Consider the following 21,148-nt stretch of genomic DNA (forward strand, 5'->3'; position numbering starts at 1 on the left):
TTACATATTTTGGAACTTGGTCCACACACAAGGCGCACCTCGCTATAAGGCGCACCGTCGATTTTTGAGAAAATTTAAGACTTTTAAGTGCGCCCTATAGTCGTGAAAATATGGTAAATACATTTAACTGGCTGAATTGTTGATGGATTTATAAACGGATTGGTTTATTACAAACCTAATTAGCATGGCTATTATTCAGGCTAAAAGTTTAAATCGCAGATGTGTCGTATTTAACAGCAAAATTGAAAATCGGTGGAGGATTTTGAGAGTTTGCTTTTGTAATTCTTGATCAACCATAGCGTTTCTTTGCTGTTTTCCATCTAAAATAGCATTAATATTTGCTTCTTGAATTAATTCCAAAAAGATTTCTGTTTTGTTGCCCCCCTCCAAACATACCTTACTTTATCGTCCGCCATTGCATTGTGACTACAAAATTCGACTTTTTTTTTTTTTTTGATACGCTTCAAAATCCACCCCCTCGAAGCGTAAAATTGTTTTTTTGAGAATTTTGGGCCCTTTTTAGAATTTCTAGCGTTTCCATTCCGTTTTATTTTCGCATTTCTTGAAAATTCGAATAAAAACGGGTGGATGTTAAACTCCACTATTGTCCCCTCAGTGGTGAGCTATTCTTAGAACAGATCAGAACAGAACAGATTACTCGTACTCGTAATCGTTCCGCAGAGCAGAAAACAAACAAATGTTTTTATACAGATTTTTATAAACAACAATTGATGTGCCCCGTTTCCCCTATTGCAGCACGTATACGAGATCACTTCAGGTAGTGCAAACGTGCTTAGTGAAGTGGCCGGTAAGCATGCGCGCTTTGTCCTTCTTATCCTCTCCACTGTTCTGCAGCGTCACCACAGCCAGCGCCTGTGCTTCGGACGTGTAGTTTTATAATCAACTTAGCTATGTTGTTGATTAGATCAGTTGCAAGCACGGCGCAGATCCTTCGCCCCTTGCTGCTTTAACTAAATTTCTGTGGCGATAACCTTTGTCTTCAAGTTCTCAATCAAGAGATTATCAATTGGATAGAGTCCATCATGTGGAAAGTGAATGGCTGCTCGCCTGCTTTGCCGAATGAGAGTTTGCCTGCATGGGTGCCCTGATGCCGTGCATGATGGTTCGCTACAAAGTGAATCAATGGATGAGGAGATGGATAAAAAGGCTGCATGAGAAGAGAAACAACTCAATGAAAGGCAGAGGCACTCTCCAGTGAACTCAAATACCACAGCGAGGAAATAAATGAATGCAGACGCATAAAAATGCTTCCGTGCAGGACAGCGGGGTCGCTGAATGGTTTGATGAGGATGAAAAGGATGTGAGTCATATGCTACGACCTTTTCAATCACCTCATTTCAACATAATTGAACACTTGTGGGAGATTTTGCATTACTCGCATCATCTTTCCTGCACCCTCTGAAAGCATCTTTTTCCTGTTTAGGTTGCTCTCACCACTTTGTTTTGGATTTTCTGTTTCATTCGCCACCCATCTGTAGCTCAAGCAGACCTAATTATCAGATAGTCATAACTAATTATCTATCCTCTGAGAGTCTGCAAGAATTAGGTCCTGAAAACAAACCATGGAAAATTGATTGAACCTCGTAGCTGAAAGGAAGACTAATCGGCAAACTATGGGAATTGGATTAGAAATTGTTCTGACTCTCAAAAACTAATTAGGAGTAGTTATTAATCTGTAGAAATAGAATGAGCATGATTCAGAAACTGCTTGGTCTATTTCCTGTTTTCTATTTATTCTGAGCAGCTCCATCTCAAATTACCTTCCTGAGCGATACAACCGTTTCTAGTGGAACATATTTTTTGCTCAATTGCACGGAAATCACCTCGGTTCAGAGAAGAGCGGGCAATCATCAGGAGGAGTTCTGCAGGTCAACAAAACCTGTTCCATTTGGCTTTCAAGCTGTGACGCATGACTTTGAAGCCGCTTGTTTCACATTTGCAGCCAAAAGTTTGGACTGTGGGAGGGGGGGAAAAAAACATCATATGTTCAACTTTGTGGTCGCCTGAAGTCCACCCTTTAGCCCATTTGTGGTACACCGCACATTTTTTATCGTCCCGTCACATATTCTAATAATACATTTCAACACATCTTGTATGTCAAGATAGAACAAAAGTTGAACTTAACTAGCTATTAGACTTAAATATTGAATGAAAAATCTTCACTTTTTTTTTCTTTACTTAACATTGTAAATCAATTTGTTACAAGCTATCAAGCCATTTTTACTAAATTACTTATCACACTAATATAAAGTGTTTGACTTTGTTGCCCTAAAGTCAGCTGGGATGGGCTCCAACTCACCCGCGACACTAATGAGGGCAAATGGTGTAGAATGGATGGATAGATTATTCGATTATGTAAAGCTTCTTGTAAATTGCATTTACAGGACATTTCATTAGCTAGCGCTGCACAATTGTCATGACATCTAGTGCAATAAGTGGATCCAAAATGATTTTCTTCTCTTTTTTACTGGCTCATATTATACTGTGCAACTACAGTATACCCAATTTTTACAATGACGTTTTTTTTGGGGGGTCTACTTTCGTATCCATAAGCAATCAAAATGAAGCAACTAGGGCAGGACAAAAAAAGGACCCGGCACGCTACGAGAAGGTCATGACTATGAAGTCCACCGTTTCCTGCCAAGGGAAGATAGAAGAAGAGAGAAGGGGAAGGCAAAAAGAGCATGAGAAGAGAGCGAGGCAGCGATGGAAGCGGACAATGCACAGCGGTGCGAGGATCATGAGTTTGACAGCAGGGCCGCTGACCCCGCATGCCGTGGCCGCGTTCCAAATGAGCTTGAACTTGGAAAGGTGTCAAGTGCTTCTGAAGCTCTGTGGACCCCTTTCAACTTCTGCTGCCTCAGTGGTGCTTGCGAAAGAGTGTGTTGTTTGTAACACAGCATTATAACCCTACTGAGCTACGTAATGAGACTGTGCCAATGTGCACCTGTGTGTGTGTGTGAGCGTGGGCACTTGACTGGAACTCGATCTTTATTTTTAGTCTTTTAATGGCGTCTATTTTTATTGTAATCTCCTGTTTTCCTCCTACCTTGTTCCCTTCTGGGTTTATTCATTTTTCTTGTATCCTGTAGTCTTATCTTAACCCCGCATTATATATGTCTCACTTTGTTTGATTAGTTTACTTCTACATCTTAATTTCTGTCGTAACTTTATTTATGATTTTACGAGATACATTTATCCTTACGAGAAGCATCTCAATCCGTTTTCTGGGAATGCCAATGGGGAAAAGGATTTAAATAATTGCATCAACTTGAACTAATCAAAATATTTTCATGTCAGTCTCAACCGTTGTTCTAATGCTCAGAAATTTGAAGCAAAAATCAATATACTGATGCCCATATGAGTAATAAATTCCATGGCCATGCTTGAACAGCACTGAAATAAAATATTAAGGCTTAATGTTTCATTAATATAACATTCTTCCATGCTTAATGTGTGAATCTTAACCCTAAGTAAGACGTTTTGTTGAATATTCCCATAAAAAAATTGATGTTTAAAAAATAGATCCGGCCGCATATTGAATCGATTCGAGAATTGCGCGCTGTGATATCGCGATATATTGCCAAATCGTTTTTTTCTAACACCTCTATTCTTAACCATGCAGCTTGGGCTGCAAGTACCGATTTGTGGGCTGCATAGTCACAGTTGACATTTTTTTTTTTTTTATATATTATATATATATCCGGGATATCTTAGTTTGTATTAAAATACGTTCTTACTAAAGTATTTCACGTACATATTTTATAACTCTTATGTACATACCGTAGCGCAGTCACTCCTCCCTCCCTTCAGTCATTGTTTGTTCATGGTGTCATAAAATAGAATGTCAAACATATTAAAAATACAAGGAACAAATCAATGTAAAAAATCATTGTTTATAATTGTGAATAAGTAAGAGTCATTGTACTTTTTAGACATAGTTTGTGGTGATCACTCTGATTGGCTGTTAAGCTAGAAAATGCAAATCATTCCTCTGGGCGGAAGACTTTTGCCTGCCGATGACATCATGCTACGCTAGGCGCATCATGCGGTGCAGACTGGTGCTGGGTATATTTGACTACATTTTTCTCTGTATGTTTTATTCCGTTTTCCGTTATTCCGTTACATAATAAATAGTGTAAGTTAAATTTACCCTGTATTTGATATTTCCTTTGCAGTCTAAAGTAATCAGTAACATTTGAGATGATTTTTGCGTATTATATTTACCTCTCTCCAAAATCGTCTCACTGCATGCCCTAAATCTGTACGCAGGAAAGGTCATGCATACCATGACCACACAGTGAAAATGTTTCCATATAGGTTCCTCTGTGCAAATCTAATAAGTACATTGTGCCACAGTAATTGCTAAACAGCGTAATTCATGACTAATTTATTCCGGGGTTAATTTATTGAAACTGGCTTATCAATATTTCACACTCCTCCTCCATTATTTACATGAGAACATGCGCTAAACCGTATCTGTGTCAACGCATGAATTTAGTATAGCGAGTGGCTGCTTGTGTGTCTATGTGTGTACTGTGTCTGTGTGTTATTTACATTTTGTTCTCATATATAATTAGAAATAAATAAGACAATTAATGGGAGAAACAGTGTGACAAGGCTCAATTCTTTTTATTATTTCCCCGTTGGCTCAACAGGACAGTTCTTTTCATTTGAATGTATATTGTCAGTAAGATATCAAATCATGGCACGTCGTGGGCGCCTAATTCGATATAATTTGTTTCAATTTCACGTCACATCATAAAAGGAGGAGGCTGCGTTGAAGGGAATGCAATGAGAGTTACCCAGGCAACCTCTGTCATCGAGTTTGAAGCAAGGCACGAGGACACACAGCGGGATCTGACCAGGATTCAATCGGCAACAAAAGTGGTTAAAAGGGGGGGAGGGGGGCTCTTTCAAACAACATTTGAGAAACCAAATCATATTCAGCCAAACTGTACTGATTAACTCATTCACTGCCATTGATGGCTATAGACGTCAACAATTCGTTTGAACTATTTCTATTAGTTTAACATTTTTTTCCACTTTTGTTAACAAGAATATAAAAAAAAATTGTACATTTAGACAAAATATAAAATTTTGTTCGTTTGAGGTAACTATTGAAGTCATGCGATTAATTACAATTAAAATTGTAATCACCTAATTTTAATAATCTTTTCTTTTTTTGAAAAAATATTATTTTAAAAACAAAGAGAAAAGATTATTAAAAATGAGAATTTTGCAAAAAGATTATTTAAAAAAGGAAAAGATTATTATAAATTAGGTCGTCAGGCAATTAAATTGTTTAATTGTAATTAATCACATTACTTCAATAGTTAACTCACGATTAATCACAAATGTGATATCTGTTCTAAATGTACAATAACAACTTTTTTCTTGGTTTTCATTCTCTCGTTAAAAGTGGAAAAAAAATGTAAACTAACAGAAATAATTTAAATGAATTTTTTACGTCTAAAGCCGTCAATGGCAGTGAATGAGTTAATAGCAATGGGATTAGTGAGTTTTACTGGCCACAGCATTCAGTGCACAAGTGCATAATCACATCTAATTTAAAATATTGAAGATGCTGAGGAATATTTTTTATAACTGGACTACCATTTTTTTTTAAAGTTCTCAATATAACAGAGTGCAGTTGTACAGTTTATAACCACACAAGTATACACTACACAGATTTCATCTAACCCCTAATGGCAGTGATGTAAGAAGAAGACATTTGAATCACAACACCCTGTCCTCATCTTCTGTTTTTTCTTCCTCTGAATCCCATCACACTCTCTCTGTCTCGTTCCCGCCCACCCACCGAGAGATTACCGTTACCATAGTGACGCAGCAGATTGGCTCGGAAGTGGCAGCGGCGGTTGTGGGTGCCATGGCAACACACATATGCTTGTGTTGCCGCTGTCAGGGAGGTGCGGGACGCACACGCGCTCCCAAACGCGCCATGGCAAACAATGGCCCCGCGTCGTATAGCTGGCTCTGTCGAGATTAAAGGGACCACGGCGTCAAGTTATTTTGTAAATGGCCTATGATTTATGCAGCACATTCTGTGCGCTTTATATGTGTGCCAAACCTCGGCGGGATGCGTCCGTGTGCGGGGCACATGGCGCTGCACGGGACGCATCAAAGTCCATTGAAAAGATCAATATTTAATACAGGAAATCGAGCAAATATGCTAGCATTAGCGTAATTGCGGGATTATTACCTAAGCCTTTCCATTTTGCAAAACGGATCGTAGCTACGGACAGACGAATGGGTGGATGGATGGATGGATTTTTCTCCTCCCGCACATATTTCATCTACATACATATGGTAGCCATGGTTATGAGGTAGGATGTTTCCATGGAAACTGTCACAGAGAGGGGCGGGTGGGTGTGAGACCGAGAGTAAAGGTTGACGAGTGAAAGAACGAAGAAGGAGATTGTGTTTTTTTGTGTATTTGGTGCATGTTTATATCTCTCTCTGCTTGAGCTCATTCCTGTTATTTGTCATGTAAGGACACACTGCCACAAGGAGATTTGAATTCAAAATGGAGGAGAGGAAAAAAAAGATTGGGGTTGGACGTTTTGTTAGTTAAGGTTTAGGTCAGGGGAAGAAGTGTGGTAGTGTGTGTGTGAGAGAGAGAGAGTGGGTGTATGAAGTGATTTGAGCCCACCTGACGTGAATATTCCCATGTACACACTCTTACACAGTCCCACACACGTTCACCATAATCACAGCATGAGAGAGTGTTTGAAATGTGTGCGCGTGCGTGTGTATGTGTGTTGTGTATGTAGGGTGAAATTATTCCACCTGACAGGAACAATGCTGCTTTTGCTCGCTTGCTGCTCCTCCACCACGCACACACTGACAGAAGGAGACATGCTAAATAACACAAAGATTCGCACATACCACGAGGGAATCATTTGGAATGAATTCTTCATTCTGAGGAGATGAATTAAAGCATAGTAGAGGTGTTTCTTTGCTGGTTAATTTGACAATGCGTTTTGTTATAAAATATTAAGGGTGTCAGGCGATTCAAATTGTTAATCGTCATTAATCGCATGACTTTAATAGCTAACTCATGATAATTGTATGTGTTTATATGGCTGCATCTTTTAGTCATTGATACAGTCATTTCATAATCATTTATAAAACTGGGTTAAAATTAAAAAGATGTACTGTACTGTAAAAAAGCGAGTGTGGTATTGATTTGTATTGAGGTCATATTTCTACCACTAGATGGCATAATTACATTTGTAAGATGTTGGTGACAGCTCAGTGCATTTTTCTTTTCATATTAACTCATTAACTCGCATCCATTTTCACTGAAGCAACCCCCTTCGCTCCCAGCTGGCTGTTTTACTGGATTTTGACTGATTTTGCAAGGCCCACAGAACATTGTGTGCTATTGCTGAGTCTTTTCTTTCATCAGGAAAAAAGTATATATTTATATTTTTCCGTTTTGCAGCAATTAGCATTAGAATATAGCTAAGTTTCATCATTATTCACAAATCAGTTTAAAACAGTGGAGAAAATAGCTTTTTGCGATATGGCCCTGGTTGATCTCTTATACTCTGCTGACACATGCTGGCCATTTTTGTAATAACTATCATTGCTTCAAGCATGCTCTTCAGTTCAGAGGCTGCATCAAAGCTTTCTGTATGCTCCAGCATAAAAAAATTATTTTTTTAACTTATAAATACGTCTTTGGGAGTATAGTAATATTTCTAAAAGAACATATTTATACGTCTTTGGGAGCAAATGAGTTAGGAGCTATCTAATCTTAAACATGAAGTAACTTTTTTTTAATTGTACAATATAACTTGACCCCGGTCTCCACAAATATATGCATTCTTATTAAACTTATTACTGCAAAATTTTGATGTGGACGTGTCTGCTGCATTGCGACTGGAATTCCCCCAGTACAGGCTTGCTAAGTAAGGGGCGGTCATTAATCGTGCTTTAAAAAAAATTGTGGTGGTAAAGGAACTTTCAATTAACTCAAAATTAACGCATTCATTTTGACACCCCTATAACATATAAAAGTGTGTCTGCAATTCAGAAAAGTTGCGTATATTATTATTATCATTGTTATTATAGATTTCCAGACTACTTTGTGTGTGTGTGTGTGTGTGTGTGTGTGTGTGTGTGTGTGTGTGTGTGTGTGTGTGTGTGTGTGTGTGTGTGTGTGTGTGTGTGTGTGTGTGTGTGTGTGTGTGTGTGTGTATTTGAGCCATTCAGACTTGGTTGAAAATAGAAGCCATTCAGCGAGTGAGCACACATAATCTCAAGGCACAACTCGGCCGAGCTCAAGTTGAGTTCAGCTTGTCACAGTACAATGTGGAACAGTAAATCCTCGTCTGGCTGGTGCTTCTACAGCGGGGGTGCGGGAGCAGGACGGCGGCGATGGCTTTTTCAATTACGTAAATAGTGTGACGTCATAGTCGGGTGGCACAATGAGATCTCCTGATAAATTGAATAGAAAAGAACAATGTGACTAATAAATGAAGTGGATGACAACCACCATTTTGTGGTCCTTTTTATTAGACGCGTGGCTCTTTGACAAATATTACTAATAACTCCTATTATGATTTCTACACCATTGCACAGCACAACCACAATGATAAAGATCACATTCATATGATTATTTTTGTGATAGCATTTTTTATTATTATTATGAAGCTGTACTGTAGAATATATCTTCAGTATGGTACACTCTAATCAAATCAAAATGTCTCCTTTGTTTTTCTCCTCTCAGGTACCTAATGAATGTGACGTTTGAGGGCCGGAATCTGTCGTTCAGTGAAGACGGCTACCAGATGCACCCCAAGCTGGTCATCATTCTGCTCAACAAGGACAGACAGTGGGACAGGGTACGTTTGCGTGTGCATTGGTTGTAGTTCTGGCTCTTGACTACCTTAAAAATCCTGTCAGACCGACCAGGGCCCTTTTGTTCCCTTATTTTGGTCATGCTCATATGTAAGAATGATGAATTATTGCAGTTGAATAATGTAAAAGTGAGTATTAGCGGTGACAGCAAGTTAGTTTAGCAATTGTAATGCTTGATGGGGACTCAAATATCTGATTTCCTCATCTTCACATTTCCAGTTTTGAAGCCCAAAGCTGTATGGGCGCCGCACTGATTAGATATGATCAGATTGCCGAAGGTGCCTTTGAGCAGCATGCTGCAGCACGGGCTCCAGAGTGGCGCTTTTGAATGAACGTTTGCAAAAGCGGCTAATTATCACAAACCCGCCCACCACTGCCACCATGTTCACGTCGTTTTAGAATATTACCCTTCCCTTTGCTTCTCCCATCTCAAACATGTGTTTCTCATTATATCACATCAAAACCTTTTGATTGCTTTAAAACATTGTTTTAGACATTATTCAGGTAATTGGAATGCTTTATTAAAGACCTGCACACAAAAAAAAAAGATATATATATATATATATACATACAAAACTAATAATCAACAGTTTTGATTGGCAGTAAGTTTACAGCTGTGTAAAAGTGCACTCCAGTACATCCTACTTATGTTTATAGGGTCGAACGGAGTCGTGCAAGATTATAATACCATTTGAGAAATTCTCTTTTAGCATTTTCAGTGAAATGTACATTTGTATGAAACTTTGTACAAGTATATTTTGGTGTAATTTAAAAGGCAAAAGTTCAATAATAACGAATTAACATACATTTTGTACAAAAATACTGTACATTAATATAGAGGATACAGTGCAGGGTTGTATATGTACTATGTATTTTGTTTTTGTGTAAATATAATTTATGCAAGGCCCGAAATAAGTGTTTGCATTATATTTTGTGAGTCAAAATTCACATTTGCGCCTCATCAAAATCAATTGTACGGCAATGAAGCACAACACTGAAGCAACCCCCTTCGCTCCCGGCTGTTTTACATGATTTTGACTGATTTTGCAAGGCCCACAGATTATTGTGTTCTATTGCTATAAAAACATGAAACCTACCAAAAGAAAGATTAGAGTCTCTTCTTTCATCAGGAAAAAATAAATATTTGTATCTGTTTCTGTTTTGCAGCAATTAGCATTAGAATAAAGTTTCATCATTATTCACAAATTTGTTTAAAACAGCGTTTTTTTGCAACATGGCCCTGGTTGATCTCTTATACTCTGCATGCCACCTGCTGGCCGTGTATTGTAATATTAACCATTGCTTTAAGCGACCTTTTCAAGTCAGAGGCTGTATCACAGCCTACTGTATGCTCTAGCGTTAAAAAACTTGTTTTATTTAAACTTATAAATACGTTATTGGGACCATGGTAATATTTAAACTAAAACGTTTGTTTATACGTTTTGGGGAGCAAATGAGTTAATTACAAAATGAGAGTTAAAAAAAAATGTCTTGAGCAGATGGAGAAAGTCCAGATGTGACAGGTCATAGGTTAATAATCTTTCGACACACTGAAACCGAACCAAACCGCCACCTGTAAAGTCAGCGCACGCACCCGCCTCCTCCCCGCCCTTGTAGCTGACTTGTGTGACTCTTCCTCTTCTCTATTCTTTGTATTTCTCTGTCTTCTACCCCTCCAATCTATATTCTGTCCTCTGATCGGGGAACAAGGTGAGCGTCTCCCCTTCTGTCCCCCCCTCCCATTCTTCGCAGTCCCTCTCGTTCTCACTCATGTTTAATTCTCAGCTTGACTTGCAGCTGAACTGCTTTTGTGGATCCTAATGAGTTCCGGCTCTTTACAAGCGTCCTTCCTGCCACCTTTTGAAGGAGTGTGAAGACTCTGGAGTGTCCAGTCATGTTCAGCCTCCCATCTTCCATCTTTGTCTGTGTTACAAGGGCTGCACTGCCCCTATGGCATACATACTGTAGCCTAAACTGATCCTACCGCAGGCAGCCCTGCCACGTTCCTTGCAGTGCAATATGTGTCGTGTGTATGTACAAGTGTAACAGCTCCCGTTATCTATAGCTTTTGATTCTCATCGCCATTTCCACCTCCGCAAGTGGACTGAATGCGCTGGACACTTGAAAGAAAGGGCACCTCCAAGAGTGGTGTCATGTGACCGGCAACTGAGGAAATGGCCTAATTGATGACTTTTGGTTGGAGGAGAGCCACAAGGGCTTGGCCAGTCCTCCGGGTGTGCAGCTGGACCCTCCTCCATGGAGGAGGCAGAATTTTGCATCTGAATGAGCCCCGTCACCAAATGGTCATGTGACTCTTTGGCTCCATCCATCTTCCGTCTCGTCTCTTGCTGCTTCTCACAACAGAATTTATATCTATCTGCTCATGCTCTCTCTTCGTTCTCATTTCCTCTATTTGCCGTCTCTTTACTCCTGATCTGAATTCTACGCTTTTCTCAGGTTCAGTCTTGTCCTTCAGCTTAACCTTCCGCTCTTTCTCAGCTCCGGGTCCCTGCTCGCCCTCTCTCTCTCTCTCTCTCTCTCTCTCTCTCTCTCTCTCTCTCTCTCTCTCTCTCTCTCTCTCTCTCTCTCTCGCCACTTATTGTTTTCATTGTTGTTGCATTTCAGACGGCTGTCTGTCATACTATTTTGTGAGAAAGTATAGTATGTTGTTTTTAGCAATGCCGTAATGACAATATTTAAAGTGGAAGTCAACCTTAAACATTTCTTGAAAATAATATGTTATATGTGACCTCACGCGTCTAAACATGACATTCTAAATAATATTCAATTTCTGGAATAAAAGTTATGAAGCAAAATCAAGTCATTTTGCCACTTGCTGTCGACTGAAGATGACATCACAGTTACTTAGAGATCAGGCAAGGACCAATCATAGCTGAGATGGATAAAAATGGCTGGATTTTGCTGCTTAACTCATATTCCACTAACACAATATTAACCAGAATGCCATATTTAGACCAGTGGGGCTGCATAGAACATATTATTGTCAAAAGAAAAGAGGGTTGACTTCCCTTTTAAGTAAGTGGTTCTTAACCTTGTCAGAGGTACCTCCAGCTTCCAACGTGCATTCACCGAACCGAAGTAAGACATGATTTATTTATTTATTTTTGGTTTCAAATTCAAGACATGGTTATGGCGTTTACTGGAGAACAAAATGAACAGGGAGAGTAGCCTTTTCATCGAATCTGGCTCTCTTCAACTTGAATTCAGAAAGTGTCATGTTTTTTTTTCTTTTTTGCTAGATAGGTAGTTGCGCTGGACTATAATTGTTCAACTTGACATTGCAAATCATGCAGTTAGGATGCTGACTCCTATTACTCAACACTACTCTATATAGAAATGTCAGAATTAATCGATTAATTGACAAGTAATCGATTATTAAACTAATCAGCAACTATTTCATTAATCGAGTAGTTTGGAGCCATTTTATTATTTAAAATTGTCCAAATTCTCTTATTTCAGCATATCGACAGTGTTCATTGATTTCTGTCGTCCTTCATGAAAGAAGACTGATTATCTTCTGTGTCAATTAAAATGAAACATTTGCAAACATCTGTTTTATACTATGGAAAACAGTGTCAGATCCGGTAACATAGGTCAACATCAACCCCCCTTTTTTTAATCACTATACGAACACGAAATACAGAATAAACACCAATCACTGGTTAATAAACAGTAATCGGGGGGGAAAAGATTCGATAGTGACAGCACTAACTAACTCTATGTTTATAGAACACTTGAAAGTAACCACCTCTATTTTGGAACCCAGAGGCAACAGATACAATGAAAACCGCTGAGTCCCCCGAATTTAACCCTGTGGAACACCATACGTTCTGTTACAAGTGAATTCGTCTGACCACTTTATTTTTTTGCTCGACAGTTAATATAAAGGGATTAAAATAATAAAGAAATCACACGACGTACCATCACAACAGTAACAAGTCGACTACTAAATGCAGTAAATTCCCTGCAGTACAGATCTCTCATACACCTGGGATTCAATCGAACCCACATTACAAACCACTGAAATAGAATGTTCCTCAATGGATCGCAGACCTCCACCAAGGCTGACGTGTAATCAAAAGCGAAATAGTAGATTTTTGTTAGTTTGTCCTTCTGTTTATTCATTATAAGGCTCCTTACAGGTTGATGGGGAATAATGGACACATGGCTGATTATGATTGATTATCATTATTATTCCGGAGGGTGGACAGTCCCAATCATGCTATGGCATAAAATGGTGAAGATATATCTACATTTTTCACCGAAATGCAACCAACTCAACCCATCTTGTGTCTTGTCTATGAACAGGTGGGCAAATGGGAGAACGGTTCCCTCTCCATGAAGTACCACGTGTGGCCTCGCTATGAACTATATGGTGGAATTGCAACCAGGGAGGACGACCACCTGTCCATTGTGACACTGGAGGAGGCCCCTTTCGTCATCGTGGAAGACGTGGACCCACTTAGCGGGACTTGCATGAGGAACACTGTGCCCTGCCGCAAACAGATCAAAATATTGTGAGATGCTGCAATTATTGTCTGAATTACACTGCAAAAACTAAAATCTTAAGTCAGGTATCATTTCTTAAATTTAACCTAAGAAGTTATTTCTACTTAAAATGAAATTGTGAGACAAGATCATTGTGCTTATTTTAAGATAATTATTACTTAATTATCTTATTTGATCAAGCAGTTTTGGCATTGAGTGTTAACAGCCAGTTTTAAGAACTGTGAGGATTAAAACTAGCATTTCCCACATTTTAAGATGACAACTAACCAACATCAAAGGCCCTGAACTGGGGTTTCATGAGTTTTTTATTTTAAGATTTTGCATAATCTAGTAATAAGATAAATGGGGGAAAATAGAAGTATGAAAACAGACGAGTGCAATATGCTTCATTTCGTTATATTTACTAAACTCATTCTTCCTTGCGTCAGTACCAGCTTAGTGGTCTAGTGGTAGAGCGCCTACCCTCAGACTTGAAGGTTGTAGGTTCAAATCCTGGCTGAGTCATGACAAAGAAAATGGGACCTGTTACCTCCCTGCTTGACACTCAGCCTGTAAGTTATCCAAGCGTAAAAAAAAATACTCATGTATTTTAAGAAAATAGTTCAATTTATTACAACTTGAAAAAAGTCGACATTACTTGTTTTTAGTCTGAAAATACTAATTTCAAGGCCGCAGTTGGTATGGGCCTAGTATTATTTTCTTATTTTTCAAAATCTTACAGGTAAATTTAAGTTAAATTTTCTTGTTCTGTTGGCAGATAATTTTGCTTATTTGAAGTAATTATTTTCTCACTTTACTATATTTTTTCTGACATTTTCTACAGTCCTTTTTGCAGCGTAAGTTATTTGGGTGCATAAATGCTGTATTAATTGTAATTGATTCCGGCTAAAGACTCTTCACGCTGCTCCATTTACTCACAACATAACTCGCCTGTGGGCAAATGTTTTTCATTAATGAAAAGAAGGAATCATGCGTTGTGCCTTCATTTACACATGCAGGAACGAGACAAAAGAATCTGGGATCTACATCAAGCGTTGCTGTAAGGGCTTTTGCATTGACATCCTGAAGAAGATCGCCAAAACCGTCAAGTTCACGTATGACTTGTATCTGGTTACGAACGGCAAACATGGCAAGAAGATCAACGGAACGTGGAATGGCATGGTGGGAGAGGTAAGGAGGTGCTTTTGAACGTTTCAGTCAATAAACAGGTGCAAGATTTCTAAGTGCGCATGGAAGGGTCACAAATGTCAACTGGAGGTCAATTATTGAACAGACCCGTGCACACTACAAGCAAAGGTTTCATTATTACTAATTAAGGAATCGATCAGGGGTCTGAACTAACCTCAATATTTTTAATTCTTCTTGTGAGCAATTAAATGTTATGGTTCCAGCTTTGTGGGAACAGTTTGAACAAGGATCTTTCAACGCTTAGGTCATCCCGAACACCCTAAGAATGAACAGCCAGGCCTTCTCTTAGGGCTAACATTAGAGATCTAGCAAGCCTTGTGGAAAGAGATGAGCTTGTACAGGTCAGGTGCGCAAATATATGTCACTTTCAAATACAATACTGTTATTGTCACATTTTGAGTGTAACAGTAAATTGTGCATTTTATTCTAAAAAGAGTCTATTTTGCCCAACTGTAAACTGAGTCAAATTTAAACTTGGAAGAGAGTACATTTTACTCAAAGTATTTTTACTGTGTACGAGAGAATTGGCCTATCCCATGACACAAAACTATTAAAGATTTTGACTAGATTTGACTAGTTTTTTTTTTTTTTAAGTCACTCAAGGAACAAACCCACAACTTCAGGTTAGTGTGAGTGAGTGGCATAGCTCAGGTGGTAGAGTGGCAGTCTCCCAAGTTGAGGGTTGTGAGTTGTTTCCTCAACCCTTGAGCAACTTCTTCTTCTTCTTTTTTTATTAACTAGTAAAATGTACTCAAAAAAATTCCTTCTAAAATTTTCTTCGAATTTTTGAGTGAAAAAACTTTTGTCATGGGATAGGCTAATTCCCTCGTACACAGTAAAAAAAATACTTTGAGTAAAATTCACTCTGAATGTTTTACTCTCTTCCAAATTAAAATTTTACTCTGTTAAGAGTGGGAACAATTAGACAGTTTAGAGCAGGGGTGTCAAACGTACGGCCCGCGGGCCGGGTTAAACCCCTTAGCGGGACTGATATGGACTGATATTGTAAATTTAAAAAAAGAGTAATGTCGGACCAAGTAATCAGACGGCCAAAATCAAAACATAAATTTGTAATTTCACAAGCAGTGCAATTTGTACACAGAGCTGACCAGGATGTTATTATTTTACACACAGCCTAACGTTAACGGTTTGTTGAAAAAAAAAAACCATATACCAACATAAATCAAACATAAACTTGCTGAATACGACACACATTCAGCTACTGGTAACACCAACACATATGACATGGATTAACAACCCATAACTTAATTAACTGCACCACACAATGCATTCTGGGGAAAATATACAGTATATGCAAAACAGGTAGATACAGTATAACATGCCCAGAACTCGTACGGGCCAAGTGTTGCCGTGTTCCGTTTTCATTTGTGTTAGTTTTTGTGGAACAACAAATTTACAGTTGAGCCCCGCTATTTAGAGGTGACCTGCACATCTGTGTATAACTGACGCAGTGACACCAATTGTTTTTAATTTATATACCATGATTTTACCAGTCAGGCCCACTTGGTAAACTATTTTCTACCTTGGGGCCCCTGAGCTAATATGAATAAGACAGCCCTGGTTTATAGTAAATTGCACGGAAAAGTGATGCTTCAAAGCACTCCCTGCTTGCATACAGAAGTGTAGGACATTAGTTGGGTTTCTATCCACCCATTTTTATTCGAATTTTCAAGAAATATACGAAAATAAAACTGAATTTGAAAAAGGGCCCCAAATTCTCCAAAAAGTTTTTACGCTTAGAAGGGGTGGATTTTGAGTGTATCGAAAAAAGGAAAATGCAAATTTTGGCTATGGAAACACTTCAGAAACAGGTTTTGCGAATAACCACTGGCAAGACCGGATACACGTCGCACGTTTTGACCGGATAATATGTCACACATAGGTTTGTAGTCCCAAAGCAATGGCAGACGATAAAGTAAGGTATGTTTGGGGGGACGACGAAACAAAAATATTTAATTAAATAAGCAAATATTAATGCTATTTTAGATGTAAAACAGCAAAGAAACGCTACGGTTTATCAAGAATTACAAAAGCAAACTCATACGACGTCATGGCACGGCACAGTCGCTTCCTGGTCTTCTTCTTCTTCTTTTAAGTTACTGGTGGATCACATCTCTTCTTCCCCTTGAAGAACAGATGGAAACAGGCATAGGTCGCATGTCCGTTTTGCACATTTTTAGTAAATTTGCTTTAAAAAATCGAAACAATTGGATGGAAACCTGACTTATTGCCATCAGTGTACCGCCACTTTTTTGGGGTTGGTTTGAATAAACCCGGCCCGAGTATATCACAAGAGACTTGCATTTATGTGTGGGCGAATGTGAAAAGTTTCTGCCTTTCTTCCCAAAGGCCAAATGAACTCTGCTATATTTAGCCCCGCCGTCTAAAGGATGAATTTCCTCATGGAAATTTGTTTTCATACCTTCGATTTTGAGCCGCCCAAAGCAGTTAGGGCAGTGGGCTCTTCACATTCTATAATAGGGCCCCGGTCTCTGTCGTAGCTCGCTGTCAGTTCTTGTACATCAGCGAGCTGCGCTTGTGCTGTCTGGCTAACCGTTTGGTAATGAAGGAAAAGGTAAGCAGATCAATAGCATCAAAGGTCACAGTTTGAAAACACAGCCGTGTCCATCTGTGAGAGCAGGCAAGTCTGCCTAACCTTCACAAGTCACAGGCACCATGACAAGGCGTCAATTTTCCCCGCTACTGGCTATTCAATTTATATTAAACTGACCCATTTAATCTATTATATAAAGCCATTTAAGTTACCCTGCTGGGCCGGCTGGTGTCTCTAGTGTGCACTGAGCTATAAGTGTGCTCACCTGTAATAAACTCCATCACCCTTGCTAAAAGCGTCATAATGTGCTGTCTTCTTCTCGGCCGCACAGATGAATGGTCATTAGGAGTGAGGGTGTGAGGCGGGGGACGGGTGAGGGCGGGGGACGGGTGAGGGCGGGGGCACGCACACACACAAGTATCAAAGCAATGAGCAAAGGCAGGAGTGTAGACACATGGACGCAAACTGATTATTACTCAAATGTCAGTAGTTGGGTTTCCATCCACCCATTTTTATTCAAATTTTCAAGAAATGCGAAAATGAAACTGAATGGAAACGCTAGAAATTTTAAAAAGGGCCCAAAATTTGCAAAAAATTGGTTTTATGCTTGGAGGGGGGTGGATTTTGAAGCGTATCGAAATAAGGAAAATGCAGTTTTTGACAAGACCGGATACAAGTCACAAGTTTTGCCTGGATATTACATTGCACGTACGTTTGTAGTCACAAAGCAATGGCGGAAGTTAAAGTAAGATATGTTTGGGGGGGATGACCAAACAGAAATCTTTTTGGAATTATTAATTTGATGCAGCTTCTGAACTGAAGAGGGACGCTTGAAGCAATAGTAGTAATTACAACAATGGCCAGCAGGTGGCAGCATAGTAGAAGAGATCAACCAGGGCTATGTTGCAAACAAGCTCTTTTCCCCACTGTTATAAACAGATTTGTGAATAATGATGGAACTTAGCTATGTTGTAATGCTAATTGCTGCAAAACGGAAACAGATAGAAATATACTTTTTTACCTGATAAAAGAAGAGACTATGATCTTTCTTTTGGTTGGTTTCATGTTTTAATAGCAATAGAACACAATATTCTGTGGGCCTTGCAAAATCAGTCAAAGTAGAGTAAAACTGCCGGGGGCGAAGGGGGTTGCTTCAGTGAAAATGGCTGGGAAAGAATGAGTTAATGAGAGCGAATATTAATGCAATTTTAGATGGAAAACAGTAAAGAAACGCTACAGTTTATCAAGATTTACAAAAGCAAACTCATACGACGTCATGGCACGGCGCAGTCGATTCCTGTTCTTCTTCTTCTTTTAAATTACTGGTGGATCACATCTTTATGGTGTATACCGCCACCTACAGTGGTGGAGTCTCCTCTGGATGTAAACGGGCATAAGTCGCATGTCCGTTTTGCGCATTTTCAGTAAATTCGCTTAAAAATTAGAAACAATTTGATGAAAACCTGACGTCCCTCTGATTCTTGCTCTCTTTTTCTGACTTGCTCTCACACAAAAACTCACACTCACATGCACAACAGGGTTCGACTGCAGCCACAACATCTGATAGAGACTCGCTGTGTCCTTCTCCATTTGGAAAAGAGCCAAAATGACAGTAGATTTCAAACTCTTAATGGACTGAAATCTGGACTGATGCAGACGCATACCCACACTCTCACACATACACACTGCGGGGTGGGGGACGTGCCTCCGCACACTCTTGAACACTTTCACTTACAATCCTGTACATCAAAATGGAGGGGAAGGGGGGGGGGGGGTGTGTATTCAGTAATTGCTTTTGTTACATTTTTGTTCACCGCAGCAAGTGTCAGAGATTACATTGCCATTCATACTCTTCTTCTAAAATCTTATTGGCAATGATGTAATGAGTTAGGTCTCTCATAAAGACACACACTCTTGCACACACTCACGCAAACTCAGATTCTTGCTCACTCATTCTCAATAACACCCACGTGGGTCACTTTCATAACACGAAAAGAACATGTCGTAGGAGGGAGATGGAGAGAGCAAATGGAGAGAGAAATACAGGAAGTGAGTACACTGCTGCACGGGCTTGTACACTCCCCGGGGTGACGTTCACACGTTCGGGCACTAACGCGCGCGCACAGGTGGACACGCACGGCCACGCTTCTTCCTGACGATTGTAAACGCACGCTCGCCGCGATACCGCGCAGGCACACGCACACACTGACAACCAGGATGGACAACTTGCAGAGTCGGTGAGCGAATGTCTGTCTGCCTTTGAGCGTGCGCTTCACAGGTGGGGAACAAAGGTTCGCTGGCATCTCTTTATGACTCACTCATGCACAAGCACACAAACACTCTCACACGCTGGAGCTTGGACTCATGCGCACTTTATTAACTCGACTGGCTAGGGCCACTTTGGCACAAATTGGGGGCTAAATATACTACCTGTGAAGGGGTACTGAGGAGGGGGAGGGTGCCAGGTAGAAGAAGGAGATGCCTATTTGGAGCAGCCATGACCCACTGTGATAACCTACTTTCTTCCCGCTTTTCTCCCTTGATGGCCAGTTTGAGTGTCCACCTTCCCTTGCTGCCCTTGTTAATTACATACACTCGTTGGATATTTTTTCACCGGTTGTACCGGGACTGCCAGTACCCAGCAGACCCTCAGACCTGATGGCACCAGCGCGTCTGATCTGTACTTCGTTTTTAGCAGGGAAAGTAGGTGCCACTCTGTTTTTCAGTTATTGGTTACAAAACCTCTCTTATGGACTCTGTGTGGCGCTGGATATCGTGATATCGTGATATTAAAACTGCCACAATATCGTCGTCATCATGTCACGATATTAACATTTTCATTTGTGCAGTTCTAGCACCCTGTGGTGGCTAGTTTGTTAGTGCTGGTTAATTTTGACAAGGCATGTTTTGGCCCTTCTATGTTTAAAATCCACGCTAATGGTCAGATGAAGGGGAACGTAATATGCCTGTGAACCGAGTCAATATGTGGAGGAACTCAATGTATGTGTGCATAGCAAGTAAGTGCCTCAATATTAAGCGTTATTAGAGATTGTAGGTGGTTTATATGGATTGCTGTTATGTACAAAATGTGACCTTTTTTTTATATCGCCAACCTCCCCACAATATCGTGATAATATCGCATCGTAATGTTTGGATATCGTTACATCCCTAATATTTACCCCTGATATATTACATCATACAACATATGTCAGTGCTTTTAGTGTTTCATTTCCAGTGGTAATAACACAGGTGTTAATTCAATATTCCCCCAAACAGTTACAATTGTCGGCCCTAACCTTTTTCTGACCACATTGTGGAGGTAAAATCCCCAATAACACACCCCATGTCACAGCATAATTGCTCATCTTTTAGAGCTATCCAAGAATTGTCCCTTTGCTGACATGGACTGTTGCGCTCAATCTACAGCTGTCATGTTCAGAATTTCTAGAAAGTTATAATTTCTTGGGCTCAGTGATTGTCTTTCATGCTCTCTTTTGAGCATAGCGCCGCAATATTACAGTTGTAACGAGGCGCCTGGCAGTGTGCTCACCCCGTTCCAGTTTCTCAGGACATAATTTATACAGACGTTCATGTGTTCGATTGGCAGCGATTCTCAACCAGTGTGCCATGACACATTATTGTAGTGTGCCGTAAAAGATCATCAGGTGTGCGTGCCACGGGAAATTATCCAATTTCACTTAATTGATCCGATAAATCTATGCCGGCGACACGTAGTGACAGGCCGAACCATTAAATGCTCTTCCACGGATGGCTGAGGGTACATAATTAACCTGTGTATCCATTTGTCGTGACATTTTTCTTTGTTTATGTGCCATGAGATTTTTTCTAATGTAAAATATACGCCTTGGCTCAATAAAGGTTGGGAAACACTGGTCTCTGGGTACGATGTCAAGGCTGCGTGTGCAGTTAACGCAAAACCAAATA

The 21,148-nt window shown here is 39.8% G+C and overlaps 1 protein-coding gene across 7 annotated transcripts in view; it reads left to right on the forward strand.

Moving 5' to 3' along the window:
- Positions 1-21,148, forward strand: part of grin2ba (glutamate receptor, ionotropic, N-methyl D-aspartate 2B, genome duplicate a) — a 149,089-nt gene that overhangs the window by 104,209 nt on the left and 23,732 nt on the right. For all 7 annotated transcript variants that reach the window (XM_086067020.1, XM_086067029.1, XM_086067005.1 and 4 more), the window contains 3 exons: positions 8,780-8,894; positions 13,240-13,448; positions 14,439-14,610. In XM_086067020.1, the coding sequence (XP_085923146.1) occupies positions 8,780-8,894; positions 13,240-13,448; positions 14,439-14,610 (496 nt within the window). The remainder of the gene's footprint in view (positions 1-8,779; positions 8,895-13,239; positions 13,449-14,438; positions 14,611-21,148) is intronic.

This window comes from Leptonotus elevatus, chromosome 1, assembly GCF_054856555.1.
Source record: "Leptonotus elevatus isolate MCC_2025b chromosome 1, RoL_Lele_1.0, whole genome shotgun sequence".
Classification (NCBI taxonomy): domain Eukaryota; kingdom Metazoa; phylum Chordata; class Actinopteri; order Syngnathiformes; family Syngnathidae; genus Leptonotus; species Leptonotus elevatus.